Genomic DNA, 19,224 nt, shown 5'->3' on the forward strand with positions numbered 1-19,224 from the left:
AGAAACTTAATGCAAAGTAGTCACATTTGCAGAAAGCAAATTATGGGGGTAGTGGAGTCAAAGGAGGCAAATCAGAAATTTAAAAATATGTATATGGGCAGAACGGTGCCAAATGAAATTTAATGCCGACAAGGGTAAATAACTGCACCTAGAGGGAAAATTGAATGATATATGTTCTCTATGAATGGGATGAAATAGCTAAGGATGACGTTAAACGGGACCTAAGGGTCTTAATAAATTAAATACTGAACAGTCCAAAGACTTGCTGAATAATTACTTTGCATCAGTCTTCACCATAGAGGAAGAGGTTAATATACCTGACATTCCAGGGAAACTAATAATGAATCAAGGACTGAAACTCACTAAAGTTAACGAAAGCAAAAAAACAATATTAGAAAAAATTGTGGCATAAAGACTGACAAATCCCCAGGAATTAATGGTTTTAAAGGAATTAGATGAGGAAATTGCAAATGCTTTAGCCATAATCTTCGATTCAGGAATTGTCACTTTAGATTGGAAAATTGCAAATCTAACTCCATTTTTAAGAAAGATGAGCGAGAAACCAGGAAGTTATAGACCTGTTTAGTCTAACATCTGTTGTGGGGGGAGTTATTGGAATCTATAATTAAGGACAGAGTGACTGACCACTTAGAGAGAAATTTGAGCTGATTAGAGAGAGCCAAAATGAATTTGTAAATGGTAGCACATGTCTAACGGCCTAATTGAATTTTTTGAGGAAGTAACTAAAGTAGTAAACAGGGAAATGTCTACGTAGTTTATACAGACTTCCAGAAGGCATTCAATAAGGTTCCACATAAGAGACTGTTAGCTAAAATTAAAGCTCATGGAATTGAAGGCAAATTATTGACCTGGCTAGGAGACTGGTTCGGTGGTAGAAGACAGAGTGTAGGGATAATTGGTATGTATTTGAATTGGAAGGAAGTGACTAGTGGTGTCCCAAAATGATCTGTGTGGGGCCTCAACTAGTCACTACATTTATTAATGACTTAGATAACGCAATAGGGAGCCATATATCCAAGTTTGCTGATGACACAAAGGTTAGTGGCATAGTAGTGAAGACAGGAGCATAAAATTACAAAGAGACATTGATAGATTAAGTGAGTGGGCAAAACTGTGATAGATGGATGTCAACACAGGTAAGTGTGAAGTCATTCATTTTGGACCAAAAAAGGATAGATCCGAGTTTTTTTTAAATGGTGAAAAGCTAGGAACAGTGGAGGCGCAATGCAATTTAGGGATCTATGTACACAGATCATTAAAATGTAGCTGTCAGGTACAAAAATTAATCAAAAAGGCTAATGGAATGTTAGCCTTTATAACTAGAGGTCTAGAAGATAAAGGGGAGGAGATTTTGCTATAGTTATTGTGGTAAACCACTGTAGTTCACTGTGTTCACTGTTGTTGTTGTTGTTGTCGTTCACTCTTGTTTCACTGTTGTGCCTGACTATGCCTCAGCTGACTCCGCCCCTGGGCTACCGAGTATAAGAGCGGCCGCATGGCAGCTCCTGGCATTCGGTCGTCCACTAGAGGCATAGTCCTGATCTGTCTGAAGTGCAATTCAGTAGTTAATAAAAGCCTGTTGTTCTGAACTCTGCCTAGCCTTTTATTAGAATTGATAGCGCATCAGTTATACAAAGCCCTGGTTAGACCACACCTGGAGCACTGTGTACAGTTTTGGACCCTGCATTTAGAAAGGATATATTGGCCTTGAAAGAAGTGCAGTGCAGATTCACCAGAATGTTACCAGGGTTAGATTATGAGAAGAGATTACATAAACTGTGTTTATATTCCCTAGAATATAGAAGGTTAAGGGGTGATTTGATTGAGGTTTTAGGATTTTGAAAGGACTTGGTTAAAGAGAACATTTTTCCACTGGGGGTGGGGGGGGGGGGAAGTCTTGGACAAGGGGACATAACCTTAAAATCAGAGCCAGGCCATTCAGGAGAGAAGTTAGTAAACACTTCTTCATGCAAAAGATGGTACAAGTGTGAAACTCTCTCCCACAAAAGCTGTAGATCGATAGGTTTTTGCCAGCCAAGGGTATTAAGGGATATGGAGCCAAAGTGGGAGATCAGCCATGATCGCATTGAATAGCAGAACAGGCTCGAGGGGCTATGTAAGACATTCTGATTGTCTGACAGTTTATAGAGATCAGACTCGTGGAACAAACAACACAAAATCCAATGAATCTGTGAAACTTCTTTTACTTAAAAATTAACAAGAGGTTACAAGTAATTACCAGAATACAAACTGTACTCAATTCATGTACTTATCACAAGCAAGCATCTAAAATCATTTGTACGATAGCAAAATACTGCAGATGCTGGAAATCCGAAATAACAACAGAAAATGCTGGAAAAACTCAGCAGGCCAGGCAACATCCGTGGAGAGAAAATAACCACCACCTTCTTAAGGGCAATTAGGTATGGGCAATAAATGCCGGCCTTGCCAAAGATGCTCACATCCCACGAACAAATAAAAAAGCTGTGATCAAACTAGACAGTACTCTAGTCAGACCACACCTTAAGTACTGTGTCGGTTGCTGAGAAACCAGGGAGAGAATCAAGCACTGGAGGCAGTGAAGAGAAGAGCTACGAGGCTAATCCCTAGTGTAAAAGATTTGAGTTACAGTGAAAGATTGGAGAAGCTTAGGCTTTACAGCCTGGAAAAGAGGCAGCTAAATGGTGGTCTTGTAGAGACTCCACAAGATAGTTAAGGGTATAGAAATGGTAAATCTGTAATATTACTTTAAATTAAATTGCGAGAGTATGACAAGGAGGCAAACATACAATGCATCAGGAAGCTCTTCTTTACATGAAGAGTGATCAACACATGGCATGGTCTTCCAGATTGAATGGTGCAGGCAAAAGCTTTTGAATCTTTTTTTAAAAATTTGTTCATGGGATGTGGGTGTCGCATTTATTGCCCTTGAGAAAGTGGTGGTAAGCCGCCGCCTTCAACCGCTGCAATGCGTGTGAAGGTACTCCCACAGTGCTGTTAGGGAGGGAGTTCCAGGATTTTGACCCAGCGACAATGAAGGAATGGCGATATATGTCCAAGCCAGGATGGTGTGTGACTTGGAGGGGAACTTGGAGGTGGTGGTGTTCCCATGCGCCTGCTGCCCTTGTCCTTCTAGTTGGTAGAGGTTGCGGATTTGGGAGGTGCTGCCGAAGAAACCTTGGTGAGTTGCTGCAGTGCATCTTGTAGATGGTACACACTGCTGCCATGGTACAGCCGGTGGTGGAGGGAGTGAATGTTTAAGGTGGTGGGCAGGGTGCCAGTCAAGTGGGCTTCTTTGTCCTGGATGGTGTTGGGCTTCTCGAGTGTTGTTGGAGCTGCACTCATCCAGGCAAGTGGAGAGTATTCCATCACCATCTTCCTTTGTGCTAGGTATGACTCCAGCCAGTGGAGAGTTTTCCCCCCGATTCCCATTGACTTCAGTTTTACTAGGGTTCCTTGATGCCACACTTGGTCAAATGCTGCCTTGATGTCAAGGGCAGTCACTCTCACCTCAGGAATTCAGCTCCTTTGTCCATGTTTGGACCAAGGCTGTAATGAGGTTGGGAGCCGAGTTGTTTTGACAGAACACAAACTGGGCATCAGTGAGTGGGTTATTGGTGATTAAGTGCTGCTTGATAGTACTGTCAATGACACCTTCCATCACTTTGCTGATGATTGAGAGTAGATTGATGGAGCGGTAAATGGCCGGATTGGATTTGTCCTGCTTTTTGTGGCCAGGACATACAGGGCAGTTTTCCACATTGTCGGATAGATGGCAGTGTTGTAGCTGTACTGGAACCAGTATTAGATTCTGCAATTAGGGGTGGGTGGGAAATTTAGGGCTTCTGAATGGATAGACCGAGATGGACCAAAAGGCTTTCTTCATCCATAATTATCTTGAGTGCTGAATTTGAGAAGTGCTATCCTTCAGATGAGGTATGAAACTAAAGCTTTATCTGACTGTTCCAGTGGTTCCTGTGAATGTTAAAAGATCCCAAAACACTATTCAAAGAGCTGTTTCCTGGGCAACATTCAAGTGATGACACAATCGAATAACAGTCAAGCCTTAAAATTACAGCCCATCAACAACTCCAGCTTATTATGTATGGGCGGTTTTGCTTTCAAATAATTTCACATGGCAATACAGCCATAGTGGACCTGAATACAAGATGGTTCACAGAATAAGACTCATTGGAGAGAAATCTTAAGTTGTTTATATGTCCAGTGAATATGAGGTTGTCTTATTCTGCAGATGCTCTTATTGTGGTGGTCATGAGTTGGCAAATAAGAACTTAGCCTTTGGGACTTGTTGAGTAGCCTAATAGATAAGTTGGCCAGTGTAGCAGGTGATGGATTCCCATTAGTCCATTGACAGATGGTGACGTGTTATTGCAAGTTGATGCACATTAGGCCACATGGAATTCACTTATTGAAGGTTATTAAAAAAAATTCTTGTATAGATTGCCACATTCACTAAGTTTGCACCCTTTTCTAAAGTAGAAGAAAATGTTTGAACTTAAGATTTCAGTAACAAATGCATTCTACACCTGTGTTGTTTTTCAGGGAGAACTGACCATCACAGCTGATATGGAAGATATTTCAAATGCCTTATTTTTTGACACAATCCCAACAACGTGGGCAGATCTTGCCTACCCGTCACTTTTTAACTTGGGTGCATGGTTTACTGACCTCCTCCTTCGTATCAGGGTGAGCCACAGTAGTTTAACCGTATGTTTAGTTGGTAAATACTCAATATACAAAGAATAATGTACAATGCATTACTATTCTTAGAAAGTTATTTCCCCAAGTTATCCTCTCTAGTAATTACAGCTAAACTAGCTCCAACACCAGTTGGATTTCAAAAGAACAGAGCCTATTACTCAGTCATTTCCAAAATGAAACTGATTCCACAAGTAGCTTCTACCAAGTTAAACATGCAGCCCTCTATTACCAGAGCCACTCGTATACCCAATTACATTTCAGGCTTCGGAGGGCTCGAGTGAGCTGAAACTTCCTCCTCACTCTTTTTTGTGCTCCACAAAGGAGAAGGAATAAAACCTGCTGCTGTCTTGGCCTTTAATAATGTGGATGTATAACAAATTTGTCTTCTTTAATATTACTTATAGGGGTGGGGTGTCATCTTTCAGATGAAGAATTAAGCCAAGTTATTGTCTGCCTGCTCAGGTGAATGTAAGAAATCCCATGGTACTATTCAAAGAAGAGCAGGAAGTTCTCCTAGTGTTCCAGCCAACATTCCTTCTTCAACCAATACTATCAAAAACAGATGAACTCATTATCTGTTTATAGGCCCTTTCTCGGTGCAAACTGGCTATGCTTGCCTCCAAAACAACTTTGACTACAATTCAAAAGTTAGATTTAAAGTGCTTCAAGAGCAATAAGCATATTATATTTTAAGAGTTTTATCATGACAACTCCAGGGAAAATAAAATTTGATTTAACTCAGCACAGGGCAGTAAAAGTGTTAGGGAAATTGATGGGATTGAAGGCCAATAAATCCCCAGGGCCTGACAATCTACATCCTAGGGTACTTAAGGAAGTGGCCCTAGAAATAGTAGATGCATTGCTGGTCATCTTCCAAAATTCTATAGGCTCTGGAACAGTTCCCATGGATTGGAGGGTAGCTAATGTAACCCCACTATTTAAAAAGGTGGTAGAGAGAAAAGCGGGGAATTATAGATCGGTAAGCCTGACATCGGTAGTGGGGAAAATGCTAGAGTCCATTATAAAAGATGTAATAGCAGAGCACTTGGAAAACAGTGACCGGATCGGACAAAGTCAAGATGGATTTACAAAAGGTAAATCGTGCTTGACTAATCTACTGGAATTTTTTGAGGATGTAACTGGTAGAATAGATGAGGGAGAACCAGTGGATGTGGTGTATTTGGACTTTCAGAAGGCTTTCGATAAGGTCCCGCATAAGAGATTAGCGTGCAAAGTTAAAGCACATGGAATTGGGGGTAAGGTACTGACTTGGATAGAGAACTGGTTGGCAGACAGGAAGCAGAGAGTTGGAATAAACGGCTCTTTTTCCGAGTGGCAGGCAGTGACTAGTGGGGTACCGCAGGGATCGGTGCTAGGACCACAGTTATTCACAATATATATTAATGATCTAGATGAGGGAACTAGATGTAATATCTCCAAGTTTGCAGATGACACAAAGCTGGGTGGGCGTGTGTGCTGTGAGGAGGATGCAGAGAAACTCCAGTATGATTTGGACAGGTTGGGTGATTGGACAGGAGCATGGCAGATGCAGTATAATGTGGATAAATGCGAGGTTATCCACTTTGGTGGCAAAAACAGGAAGACAGATTATTATCTGAACGGCAATAGATTAGGAAAAGGGGAAGTGCAACGAGACCTGGGTGTCCTTGTGCACCAGTCGCTGAAGGTAAGCATGAAGGTACAGCAGGCAGTTAAGAAGGCAAATGGTATCTTGGCCTTCATAGCAAGACGATTCAAGTACAGGAGCAAGGATGTCTTGATACAGTTGTACAGGGCCTTGGTGAGACTACACCTTGAATATTGTGTGCAGTTTTGGTCGCCTTATCTGAGGAAGGATGTTCTTGCCATGGAGGGAGTGCAGCGAAGATTCACCAGACTGATACCTGGGATGGCAGGAATGACGTATGAGGAGAGATTGGGTCGATTAGGCTTATATTCGCTAGAGTTTAGAAGAATGAGAGGGGATCTCATTGAAACTTATAAAATTCTAACAGGACTAGACAGACTAGATGCAGGAAGGATGTTCCTGATGGCGGAGGAGTTCAGAACCAGGGGTCACAGTCTAAGGATAAGGGGTAAGCTATTTAGGACTGAGATAAGGAGGAATTTCTTCACCCAGAGAGTGGTGAACCTGTGGAATTCTCTACCACAGAAGGCAGTTGACGCCAATTCATTAAATATATTCCAGAAGGAGTTAGATATATTTCTTAAGGCTAAAGGGATCAAGGGATATGGGGAGAAAGCAGGGACAGGATACTGAATTTGGATGATCAGCCATGATCTCATTAAATGGTGGAACAGGCTTGAGGGGCCGAATGGCCTACTCCTGCTCCTATCTTCTATGTTTCTAATCAACCACCATATGACAAAGGCAAAATATTACTGCTATATTTTCTTCAACAAAGGCTCATTAGATAAGGTGAATGAATACACAAAAGAGCAATTCTATTATTTGAGTTTGTAGTCCTACATGTAAATAGAAAGAATAAACTTGTATTTACATAAATAGTACATCCCAAAGTGCTTCACAACAATAAATTACTTTTGAGTTGTAGTCGCTGTTGTTTTGTAGGTAAACATGGCAGCCATTTTGTAAAGCACAAAGTTTCACAAACAGCAATGAGATAAAAGACTAGTTAATCTGTCTTCGTGATGCTGGCTGAGGGATAAATGTGTCATAAATGTTTTACTTCCACCTGAACAAGCCGACAGGGTCTCATCTGAAAGATGTCATCTCTGACATTTAACAATACCGCCTACATTATGTGCTGGTGTCCTACAATGGGGCTTGAATCCACAACCTGATTCAGAGGCAAGAGTGCTACCACTGAGACAAGCTGACATTTTTACGAACATATGAAAAATGACAAACAGCAAAAGACCTACTGGTTCTTCCAGCCTGTCCCATACAGTTGAGATGCCTAGTGCACCCAACCCCATGCTGAGCCATGTGATCTGGGAGAAGCGAGAAACCAGGTAAAAACCCAGGCCAATAATTCCTCTCCGACTCCTTAGGTAATCAAAACTTGTCCTGGAGACAGCCCTGACCAACGTTACAAGGTACCTACATCTTGTACGAGGTGTTCGCCATCCCAACCAGAAACAGTTCCAGCACTTGCTCGAAGGAATTCAGCGAACCAGCAACCTGTTCTACAGGTCCACTATTCTCTGGGAAACGAACCACCTCTTAACATCTAACCTAGTTCTGCCCTTAGATAACTTGTAAGAGTGAGCCATGGTCCTACCTAACTTATTCAGTTGAAACAATTGAACTACACAAGCAACATCTAGCCCCTTCATCATCTTATATACCTCGATCACATCACCCCAATTCTATGCTTCTCTAAAGGATAGAGACCCAGCTCTTTGAGCTAGTCTGGGTAATGCTTCAAACTGAGAATTAATCTTATTTCCCTCCTCTCCACCCTTTACAAAGCCTTAATATCACCCACCATGTAAGGAGACCAGAACTGAGGCCCAACTAAGGTCTTGTACGACAAGCTGGTGTACTTTGCTTTACAGTAAATTGTCCTGTAAATACATTCTAGCACCCTATTTGCTTTATCAATTTATTTTATGAAAATAGTTCTAAAATGTATATGGGGATGAATATTTTGCTGCATCTTTCTCATTTGTATTTATTTCCAGGATTTGGAAGCATGGAGTACGGATTTTGCTCTGCCTAGTGCAGTGTGGCTGGGTGGATTTTTCAATCCACAGTCCTTCCTCACAGCTATAATGCAATCTATGGCCAGAAAAAATGAATGGCCACTGGATAAAATGTGTCTAGCTGTGGAAGTTACAAAAAAAAACAGAGAAGATATGACAAGTGCTCCCAGAGAAGGAGCCTATATCCATGGGCTGTATATGGAAGGTAAGACATTTACATACTAATAATCACTGCCATCAATATGTTTTAAAAATATAGTAACTGTAGGTGAAACAATTTTATTGTTGAACCAATACATCACTATAAAATGTGTTAAATACAGGAAAAGCTGTTTAACTATCATGAGAATGTAATGATACATAAATTTAAAAGAAAATTCTACAACCAACTTACAATTGATTTTATTAGATTTTACCAAATTAGCAGGCTTTTAAATACATAAGAAATCATTTACAAAGTTTCCTTAAATACAAAGACATTCCATCAGGGACAGTACTTGGTCAGTCTTCATTATTTTTGTTTGTTTACATTTTTTAAAACAGTAAACAAAATACGTACTTGCGGTAAAAGGTTTTCCAGTTAAGTCACTAGTAATATTTTATATGCTGAAAGGTGCACGCTGGGAAAAGAACACCGGTGTTATTGCTGATGCACGACTGAAGGAGCTTACACCAGCGATGCCAGTTGTATTTATCAAAGCCATTCCAGTGGATCGTCAAGAAATAAAAAACATTTACGAGTGCCCAGTGTATAAAACCCGTACCAGAGGTCCTACTTACGTCTGGACGTTTAACCTGAAAACAAAAGAAAAACGAGCTAAGTGGATCCTTGCAGCTGTTGCAGTTTTACTACAAGTTTAAACTGGAAAGAAGTCTTAACATTTTAAATGAGGTTTCAGTTTATAACTCTATGATGCAGATTTTTTAAAAATTCAAATGTGTCTGCTTAAAAAGTTTTTGAATAAATGTTACATGTTTAAAATGAATAATCTAATTGAAGTGCATATTTGATTTATTCAAGCAGAAATAATACAAAATTAAACAGAAGAGGTTTATGGGAAGCTTTGAAAGTTTAGATGCTTTGTCTTCGTGTTCTTTCCACAATGTCAGTATTCAACAAGTTTGCCAAAGACTGTTCTGAAGGATTAAATACGCAAGCTGGGACTAGTTTTCATGGCTGTCCTACTATCTTTACACTTAAAAGTTTCTTCAATTTCGTTTCATGATTCACATCCTCCACATATGCATAAGTAAACTTAGATTCACAACAGGGCTAATCATTGCAGACACAGCAGAGTAAAGTTTCATCTTTACCACCTGGGGATTGGAAAATAGGGCAGGGAGGTTCACATGCCCATAATAGAGACCAATGATCCCTCTAATTTTTTTTGTACTGAGCAGGCCAATTTTACAGCAACCCCACCATCTCACATCATGAGAGACAATCAGACCAACTCTTAAAAAATCATGAATCAGTTGCTTTTTTTGATTTATAAATGTCATTAGTGGCTTTATTTAATCTCTAACAGGTCACAACTTTTACAACAACTATATTATACGTGTCTCGTGTTAGAATTTGCTCTGTCAGGTGTCTCATCAAAGTTCATCATAACATCTCAGGACCATTGGGATATGCTAATAGTGGAGATTAGTCGGGACAATGGTAGAGGACGTAACAGACAGGTGGGGACTTATCCCATTGGAGGTGTTAAGGGCAGATTAAGAAGGGCCACAACAATAGAGGCATCGAATCTAACACATTAGCAAGGTCACATTAACTATCTTGCTTCCAATTTCCTCACCTTCACATGGTCCATCTCCGACTCTTCCTTCCCTTCCTCGACTTCTCCATCTCTGGGGATAGGTTATTGACTAACATTCACTATAAGCCCACTGACTCCCACAGCTACCTGGACTACACTTCCTCCCACCCCACCTCCTGAAAAGACTCTATTCCGTCTCCGCCACATCTGCTCCGACAATGCCACCTTCCATACCAGTGCTTCCGACATGTCTTCCTTTTTCCTCAACCGAGGATTCCCCTCTACTGTAGTTGACACGGCCCTCGACCGTGTCTGTTCTATATCCCGCACTTCTGCCCTCACCCCTGCCCCTCCCTCCCTCCCGGAACCACGATAGAGTTCCCCTTGTCCTCACCCCACCAGCCTCCACATTCAACGGATCATCCTCCGCCACCTCCAGCGTGATCCCACCACCAAACGCATCTTCCCCCTCACCTCTCCTTTCGGCATTCCGCAGGGACCGCTCCCTCCGCGACACCCTAGTCTACTCCTCTACCACCCCCAGCAACCCTTCCCCCGGCACCTTCCCGTGCAAGCGCAGGAGATGCAACACATGTCCTTATTACCCCCCACTTCCCACTGTCCAGGGCCCCAAACACCCCTTCCAGGTGAAACAGCGATTTACTTGTACTTCTTGCAATTTAGTATACTGTATTCGCTGCTCACGATGTACTCTCCTCTACATTGGGGAGACCAAACGCAGATTGGACGACCGCTTTACAGAACACGTCCGTCAGTCTGTAAGGGGGACCCTGAGCTTCTGGTTGCCTGTCACTTTAATTCTCCACTCCACTCCCACTCAGACCTCACCATCCTCGGCCTCTTGCATTGTTCCACGGAAGCTCAGCGTAAGCTCGAGGAACAGCACCTCATCTTTCAATTAGGCACTTCAATTTCAGATCATAACCTCGGCCCCGATCACATATATATATTTTCTTTTTTTTAAATCCACAATTTTTGTTTGGCCCCCCTTTTTTTCTTCTTCCCTCCCACATGGCAGCTGTCCTTCATTCTGCCAGCGCAATTCACACCCCATCTAGAGCCATCCTTTATTCCTTAACCTGTCCTATTACCACCTCCTCTCACCTTGAATATCTCAATGTCTCTCCTGCTTTCTGTCCTATCACTTTTGTTCTTTCATCCCCACCCCCTAAACCTGCTTTCCATTTCCTGCTTTTTTCCAGTACTGACGAAAGGTCATCGACCTGAAACGTTAACTCTGTTTCTCTCTCCACGGATGCTGCCCTGGCCTGCTGAGTTTTTCCAGCGTTTTCTGTAACTATCTGAGATTGTTCTGGTCATCTCCTGTTCCTTTGTAACAGGAAACATCAGGTTAAATTGATTAGCAGTTAAACCAAAGATGTCAATGTCTAAAGGTTTGGAGAAGAGGAACTTTACTTCAATATACATTCTGGGCAAAGTCTCACACATCCTATGCTACCTCAATCAGACAGGATTTGCCTCCTTTAACAAATCCATGCTGGCTGTCCCTTATTTTTCCCCCAAAAATATACTTTATTCATAAAATGTGTCAAAATACAATACAGTCCACATCACATTTCATGTGGTACAATACAAATTGGCTGTCCCTTATTAATCCATCTGAACTACAGGAGCAGATTTAACATGCCATCCCAAAAACAAATAGACTGGATATTGTTGGTGGGAGGAAAACAAATGTGAACCAAATGACTTATTCTGTTAAGTTTTCTTATTATTACACCAGACATTAGCAATAACTTTGTTTCCAGCATTTGTTGAGAGGTGGTGAGAAACTAAAGCTGGCGTTAACATGCACTCAGTGCAAACATAAACCCGTACAAGACTCATGCCTCATGGACCCTCAATTATCTCTTAGGTTATACCAACATTGGAGTGCACCCAAAAACCACTTTCCATGGGAGCAAAAGCACTTGTAGAACTGCGGCCTAAGATTAAAAAGTGCTTCCCTCCCCCTCCCGCCTTGGTATTGTTATCAGCTTTAATCAGACACTCATTCCCATTAATATTTCCAGTTCAGGATCGCTTCTTGGGTTACACATCCACAGCTCACCTTTGTCTGCATTACACTGCATGAATTGAAACATTAAAAAAAAGTTTTGCCTTAAGAGGTTCACCAAGACACTCACTGTCAGGATCAAATGCTTTAAAAAAATTAACCTAAAAATTAATATATTCCAAATATAATAAAAATATAACTATTCACTTTCCTGCCTTCACTTCACTGAGTGGTCTTCTGTCGGAGGAATTATGTACTTTGGAAACTACACAGAGTCAGATTTAAACCTCTTTCAATGTTTCATTGCATGAGAGTCCAACATCCCGAATCTCTATCATTACTTCTATGCTTGCTGTAACCCTTCATTGTGTAAACTGTTTACTTTTCTGAAATTTCAGCCTTCAGAATGATTCCACAACTCATGTAAAGTTATGTGATTCAGTAATACTGCCCTGGCCTTTCGAAACAGAAGACCAGGGACTTTCCTTTCATCTCTCCGCAATGCATTCAAACTCAACACCCAGAGGTAGAAAGGCAATGCTGTAACACAAGTGTGACACTGAAACCCTGATCAGGAACCTGAACACAATCTTCAACATCACTTTGCTAAGCCTAAAAAAGAGCATTCATCAAAATAATTCAGCACACAACTTGCATACCCAAAGAACTGGTGACTTATGTTGTTATCGGTCAGGCTCCAGCGGTGTGCTGATCCAAAGTGTGGCCGGAGACTGCCTTTTTGCACGAAGCATGTGAGGAGCAGGTCCAGGAAACTGAATCGGGGCGAGCGCAGTCCTCAGCAACAAGTCACCGAGTGCACGTCTCAGGCCCCGAATCAGAGCCGCCGGGCCCAGCACCATTTAGTCACAGCTCCAGTGCCTCCCGGTTCCACTGAATCTATTTCTCTCTTTTGAATACACCGCGGCCCTGGGGAGCACGCGCACTCTCAGCAGAAAAATCAGCGGGGTAGATAGAGCGGTTGCTGGGGCGCAGAGAATTGTGGGTCCTATTGCCGCCATTAGTCAACATTTGCCAGGTTCTAGGGCTCTTACCAAACGCCATTCCAATTCGGATTGGCTCTCTGAGGTTCCCGGACCATTCTCTCAGCGCTATGACTTTTTCCCACTAGTTCAGTATTGGGCCCCATCCATCCTGCTCCAGCTGTCCAGTGCGCAGGACTTACAGATCCAGGCGCGGACGCGCACCTTAGAGGGAGCATAGATAGAGACTCCCAATTTTCTTTCTGTTTAAATTAACCATCACCTCTGACAGAAGAATGTTCTTTCTCCCGCAACAACAGAGTAGTGGTAGCAATTGAAGATGTGTGGAGTTACTGTTGTTATTTAACCTTGAAAAGGAGATGGGTAGATATGGGATTTAACAGAACTGAAGTTTGTAATTTTAAACAGATATCCTGCAGTTCCAGATTATCAGACCTTATGTCCATTATTCGGTACATCCCTCAGAAGATTGAGTTGGTCAATAGTAAAGTGCCCTACACCAGGAATTGGCTCTATGGTGTAAGTGGCAGTCCAGTAAATTATAACATTTTTGAATGTCACATTTCAGAAACCACACTTCAAAGTGTGACATTTTGATACAGATACAATATTTTAATATATATAAAAAGAAAAAGCCATTCATTTTGTGTTGATTTTTCTGACATTAAGACAGCCAAAGGATTTACAACTAGCTGCCATTCTCGAGAAACAATTAATCCTCCAACTGACCTCAGAGTGTGTCATTTTATCAATTAGACATTGTGACCGTAAGAAAATAAGACCCTGAAATTTAATTGGTGGGTGGGGGGGGGGCGGTGTTCTGTTGGTCTTCTGCTATAACTCCTACAGATCCTCCAGGAAAGTTAGAGACTTTGTTATGCCAGGTTTCCTCAACGTCTCATAAGGGGCAAAACTTCCATCCACTCTTTAGCAGGCAAATGAAAGGCAGGGAGCAGGAACTCCCTAAGTCAGGAATTCCCATTCCTGATGCTCAGTTCAGATCCAGCCTGGACTCCCAAAGAACAAAGAAAATGTTTTGGTGATTAGGCCCAGTTGTCAGGGGACCAAAGAGGCCATGGTGAGGGGAGGTCCTGGGCAATCCCCTCTCCTACAGGTAGGCAGGGGTAGATGATGTGCCCAAAGTGGTAGTTGCACCTGCCTGCCCCATGCAAATAAGGTGCCCTCCTGCTGTCCCCACAAACTCTGGTGGGGTCAGTGCTGGAGGCAGCTATAAGAATTGTGATGCAAGGAATTTTGGGGCCCAATGTTCCACTTTAGCAGCAAAATATGTGTTTTACATGGTATAATACTCCTGTCCTTTTAAAACAGCATATTCCCCATGGGCATCCATTGTATCAGCTTATGGTCTTGTGACTAACTGAACACCAAACCATGTATTACTTCTACCACAGAAGGAAGCAGTTGGGGACTTAAGAAAATAGACTCTAAACTTGAAGTCTAATAAGGCCAATATCACAGGGATGACTTTGCTCCCTCTCATCCCCAGTTAAATCAGATGGTGTACATTTGAAATGTGCCTGACTTAGTTAAACCTGGCTCAATTTCTGAGTTATGCTCATTTTCAATGGGTTAAGCCAGATGAGAATACTGCCTGCAGATAAGCACTTACCCCAGATAGGGACATTCAAAAGCAGCAGCCAGATAGCCCGCAGCGAGGCTCTGAACTGGCTGGCCAGCAATTACGAATACACAGTTTCCTTGGACGATCTTCTTTTTCCAGCCAGGAGCTTCCCTCCCATCCCAGAGACTGCCCAGGAAATGTTCATCAAGCACAAAGGGGGGAAAAGACACAGTTACAGATTTCCTCTGCCAGCGCCCCAGAACTTGCCGCACATGGGGTGCTAGGCAGGGGAAATACGCTCCCCCATATCTGTGGTTATTCTAAACACAACATAAAATTCCGTTCCCGTTGACAGGGTTCGGAATTTGGATGATCAGCCATGATCTCATTAAATGGCGGAACAGGCTCGAGGGGCCGAATGGCCTACTCCTACCTTCTATGTTTCTTTTCAAAACTGAAAGGCTGAAGGATAGGGCATGACATCATCCAATAAATACCAATCAGTAAGGGCCTTACTTACAAATGATTCCCAAAACAGATACGCAATTGCAAGAGAATATGAAAACCATTTATCACTAAGAAAGAGGTTAAATGGTTAGACCCACTTCTCCGCAACAACAAGGCACAACAGATGCTCTAGAATTGTTCAAGTACCCTTGGTATCGTAATTGACCAGCAGTTTTTGTTGCCCATTGCTGGTCTCCCCATGGATACAAGGAGCAGGATGCCCTTAATTATAAGCTTCTCTGGTGAGTAAATATAGCACCTGCTGGAAGTTTATTAAAAGCACCCTTGTGTCAAGACCACCGTGTCCTCCGAGGAAACAAACTGCTTAACTCTTAGTATTTGAATGGGCAGGAACATTCGACAGTGGACAATTAGTAGCTTAAAGTTAAAAAATACTTTGACGTACATTCACCCATCACACTCACATTTATTTCAGTTCCCTCAGCTGAGATGCTCAGTAAGTGTGCAATCAACCAAATTCCTGTCTAGCATGCATTCCAACACTTCCAAGTTTAAATTCTTACTGCCTAATCAGAAGTAGAATAATGAAAACGGCTATAATTCTGAAACATTGCTGCATCTGAATCTATTTTACAACCTAGTAGTATCACATCGTTATTACTCAGCCTGACATTCAACATCTCTGGGATAAAGTGTTGTAATCAGTCCTCCAATTGTAACATTTCCAACTTTTCAGTTGTTGGCAAAGAAACATCAACAACTACTAAGTTAGGACCCCTTCCTTCCCTTCACTCAAAAACTTAGTACTTGAATAAAATGAGTTTTGATGTCAGCAGACTGAAATCAATCATTGAAACACAGAAAATCTCAAGGCCAGTAGAGACCATACATAGATCCATACACTTTGTATTGACGCAAAGTTGGTATAACTGCAGTCTTTAAAACCTTTTCCTTGCTTCCATCTATTCAAAACAGTTTTATAAACTTAGGTACAAAAACAAAGGTACTAGTTGAACTATAATGAACTTACAATAGGTGGGTCTTCCTTTAGCTTCTAGAAAAAGTTCTTTATCAGTGGTGTTACCAGTTTCACCCAGAGCTTCACATATCTATTTGGTTGGTCAAATGTAGTAGTCAAAACCTCACTTGACAGGCAGTACAGATGCTCTTGTTCCTAGAAAATACAGGTACAATTTTAATATTTTTCTTAGCTGCAGTATTCATCTATATATATATTATATAATAATAATAAAGCAGTATGTCTGTCTGTCTGTCCGCTATACACTCAAAAGTTATAGAGCGTACCTACACATATGTTATATCAAAAGAAAGCTGATGATCAGGGGAGTGTCATAGGCATATTTACTTTTTGGTCAGACAAAAATTGTTCCGACAGTATACAAAAAACTTTCAAAAATCCGCTCATTAGCGTTGAGTGACGTGATGGTTGACCAATCCTGCACTTCACTCACCTGATGGTTCACCAATCGGTGCGTCACGGCCGGGACCTAATCCTGCAGCCTCCCGAAACTTCGCCGCCATTTTCCCCCCTGCTTTTCCTCCACAGCGAGCAGGGCAGCTGCGTCGGCTCGCCGGAGCGGGAGGTGAGTTGGGGTCATTCGGGCCGGGCCTCACAACCGCTCGGCCCGAGACACAGAGCGGGGGAGCGGCAGCGGGCGGCCGTCAACCGCGCGGCCCTCGAAACTGCCCTGGCGACGCTGGGCCCCCCCTGCTAGTTTAATATATCACAGTACAGTAGTTATTCTTTGAATGAAAGTATATTTCACATAGCCAGAAGAGAGATGAGGAAGGCTCAGAATATATGAATAGACTGGGAGTCAACATAAAGAGTAATAGCTCTACTTCTTGTATCCCATCCTGCACCAAGTCCTGCTTGACTATCACTTCCATCCTCACTGACCTACATTGACTCCCAGTTCCCTAACACTCCAATTTTTAAATTCTTGTCCTCGTCTTTAAATCCTGCCACAGTCTCACCTGCCCCTCAAATCTGTAACCGCCTCCAGCCCTACAATCTCCCTCCAACTCCCTGACTCCGGTCGCTTGTACATTCCCCCACCCCTTCACCCTACCTAAACTCCACTCTCTGAAATTCCCTCCCTAAGCCCTTCCACCTCCCTTTCCTCTTTTAGGATCCTCCTTAAAATCCAATTCTTGGACCAAACTTTTGGTCACCCCGCTTAATCTCAACATCCATTCTTCATGACTCTGTGAAGCACCTTGGAGTGTTTTTCTACATTAAAGCTGCTATATAAATGCAATTTGCTGTTGCAATAGCAAGAGCTTTTATAAGCACATCATTAGCAAAAGGTATTTAAAGAAAGGTTAAGACCAGTATGTCATGAAGGCTGTAAACCTATTGTAGAGAATAGAAGAATGGACAAGATGCTCAACAAGTATTTTGCCACTGTATTTAGAATAGAATACTGGAAGAACTATAGATTTATCCAGGAGGACATGGGAAAGGAACACTGGAGCAGAGAACGATAGGGGAGAATCTAATATAAATGTTTAAAATTATGAAAGGGTTAAGAGAGTAAATAGAAAAACATTATTTCCACTAATCTGCAAATTAATAACAGAATTAGTACTAGAAGCTTAAAGGGGGAGATTAGAAGGATCTTTTCCCTGCATAAAAAATTGTTAGGATATGAATTGCTCTTCTACAAATGGCTATTGAAGGCAAGTCAGTCGCAACATTTAAGAGGCAATTAGGTAAACACTTGAAAGATATTAAAAGGGTCCAATGAAAAAGCATGGAATAGAATTAGCGTAGATAAGCTCCAGTAAGTGAGTCAGCACCAGCACATGCACTGATAGACTGAATGGGTCTCCAATTTCTGATTCAAGGAAGGATGCTTTTCCCCCTATTTTCTAATTGAAAATGGGTTTAAATGAGATGGCTTACGTGTCTAATTAACAGCTCATACAGCACTTGAAAGAACATTCAAATATTGAGATAGTTGTCGACATTTAAACAATATATACTATGCATCAAGAAGATCAAGGTGAATTTGTTGACGGGAGCTATTCTGGTGTGGTGATTGAGCAAGGGGCCAAGGAAGGGGTCACTTTACATTTATTGTAGGCAGTAGTAATACAGATAATTCCTTCAATGCAGTCTTATGTTGCACTAGAAGGCTTAGTAAAGACAGCATTTCATGCATGATGTGAGCAGGCAGGCTTGGTTATAATGCCAATAACTGTGTTTTAGAGTGGGGAAGACACAGATGTGTACATTCGTAAATACATACATGAAGCACTGTATACCAGCCTCTGGCTCAGTCCTTCCGACTGAGAAACACCAATAAGAAAATTATATAATTTATCCAGTTTTAAAGTTGGGGGAAATGTTCATCCTTAGCACTGCTGGTGTGTAAAGCTCTGCATCAGGAGCACTAAAATGGAAAATTTGACCCTTAATGGAAAGTGGATGTAGATAATTGTTTTATTGTAAATACGGAACATAAAACTGAAATGAAAGCTTTCTTCCTTTTCAAGTTCACCAATTCATTACTGACCTGCTGTAATTGCTGCTGTAACTTGTGGTTTTCTGTGACAATTGCTAGCTGAGCCTCTAGGTCTCTGTGCACAGATCTGTACCCAAAGTTAGGAGAGCCAATCAAAGTTAGGCAAGGCCACTTGCTTCCTGACAGATAATACCACAGACCTACAGAAAAAAGGATAATAATGAAAACCAGCCCCATCTTAGATGAGGAAGAACCACCACACTATTCATTCTTACTATAATGCACCACAGTATTAAATGTTAAATATCATATCTGAATAAAAAGGCTCTTCTTAAACTAGGGGTCTCTATATAGCTCATCTGATCTGTGTTAGGAGCGATCTACAAGCAGCTGTTTGTCCTGTCCTCTAAGGTACAGAACACATGTGCCCTCATACGATTATAACTTA

At 41.8% G+C, this 19,224-nt stretch overlaps 2 protein-coding genes across 5 annotated transcripts in view; one reads left to right on the top strand and one right to left on the bottom strand.

The window, feature by feature from the left end:
• Window positions 1–9,305, top strand: part of LOC147102876 (dynein axonemal heavy chain 17-like) — a 908,504-nt gene extending 899,199 nt beyond the window's left edge. The window contains exons 82-84 of the mRNA XM_085963770.1: window positions 4,585–4,728; window positions 8,413–8,638; window positions 9,047–9,305. Coding sequence (XP_085819896.1) covers window positions 4,585–4,728; window positions 8,413–8,638; window positions 9,047–9,294 — 618 coding nt within the window. The 3' untranslated portion in view covers window positions 9,295–9,305. The remainder of the gene's footprint in view (window positions 1–4,584; window positions 4,729–8,412; window positions 8,639–9,046) is intronic.
• The window catches only part of pgs1 (phosphatidylglycerophosphate synthase 1), a 48,843-nt gene continuing 38,438 nt past the window's right edge, over window positions 8,820–19,224 (bottom strand). For 2 of the 4 annotated variants that reach the window (XM_085963762.1, XM_085963763.1), the window contains 3 exons: window positions 18,828–18,976; window positions 16,316–16,459; window positions 8,820–9,228 (listed from right to left, as the gene is read on the bottom strand). In XM_085963762.1, coding sequence (XP_085819888.1) covers window positions 16,340–16,459; window positions 18,828–18,976 — 269 coding nt within the window. In that variant the 3' untranslated portion in view covers window positions 8,820–9,228; window positions 16,316–16,339. Of the gene's footprint in view, window positions 9,229–16,315; window positions 16,460–16,757; window positions 17,018–18,827; window positions 18,977–19,224 lie in introns of those variants that run through there. The other 2 variants (XR_015073147.1, XR_015073148.1) reach the window with 2 other exon arrangements.

This window comes from Somniosus microcephalus, chromosome 21, assembly GCF_052327205.1.
Source record: "Somniosus microcephalus isolate GS21.2 chromosome 21, FLI_Smic_1.0, whole genome shotgun sequence".
NCBI lineage: Eukaryota > Metazoa > Chordata > Chondrichthyes > Squaliformes > Somniosidae > Somniosus > Somniosus microcephalus.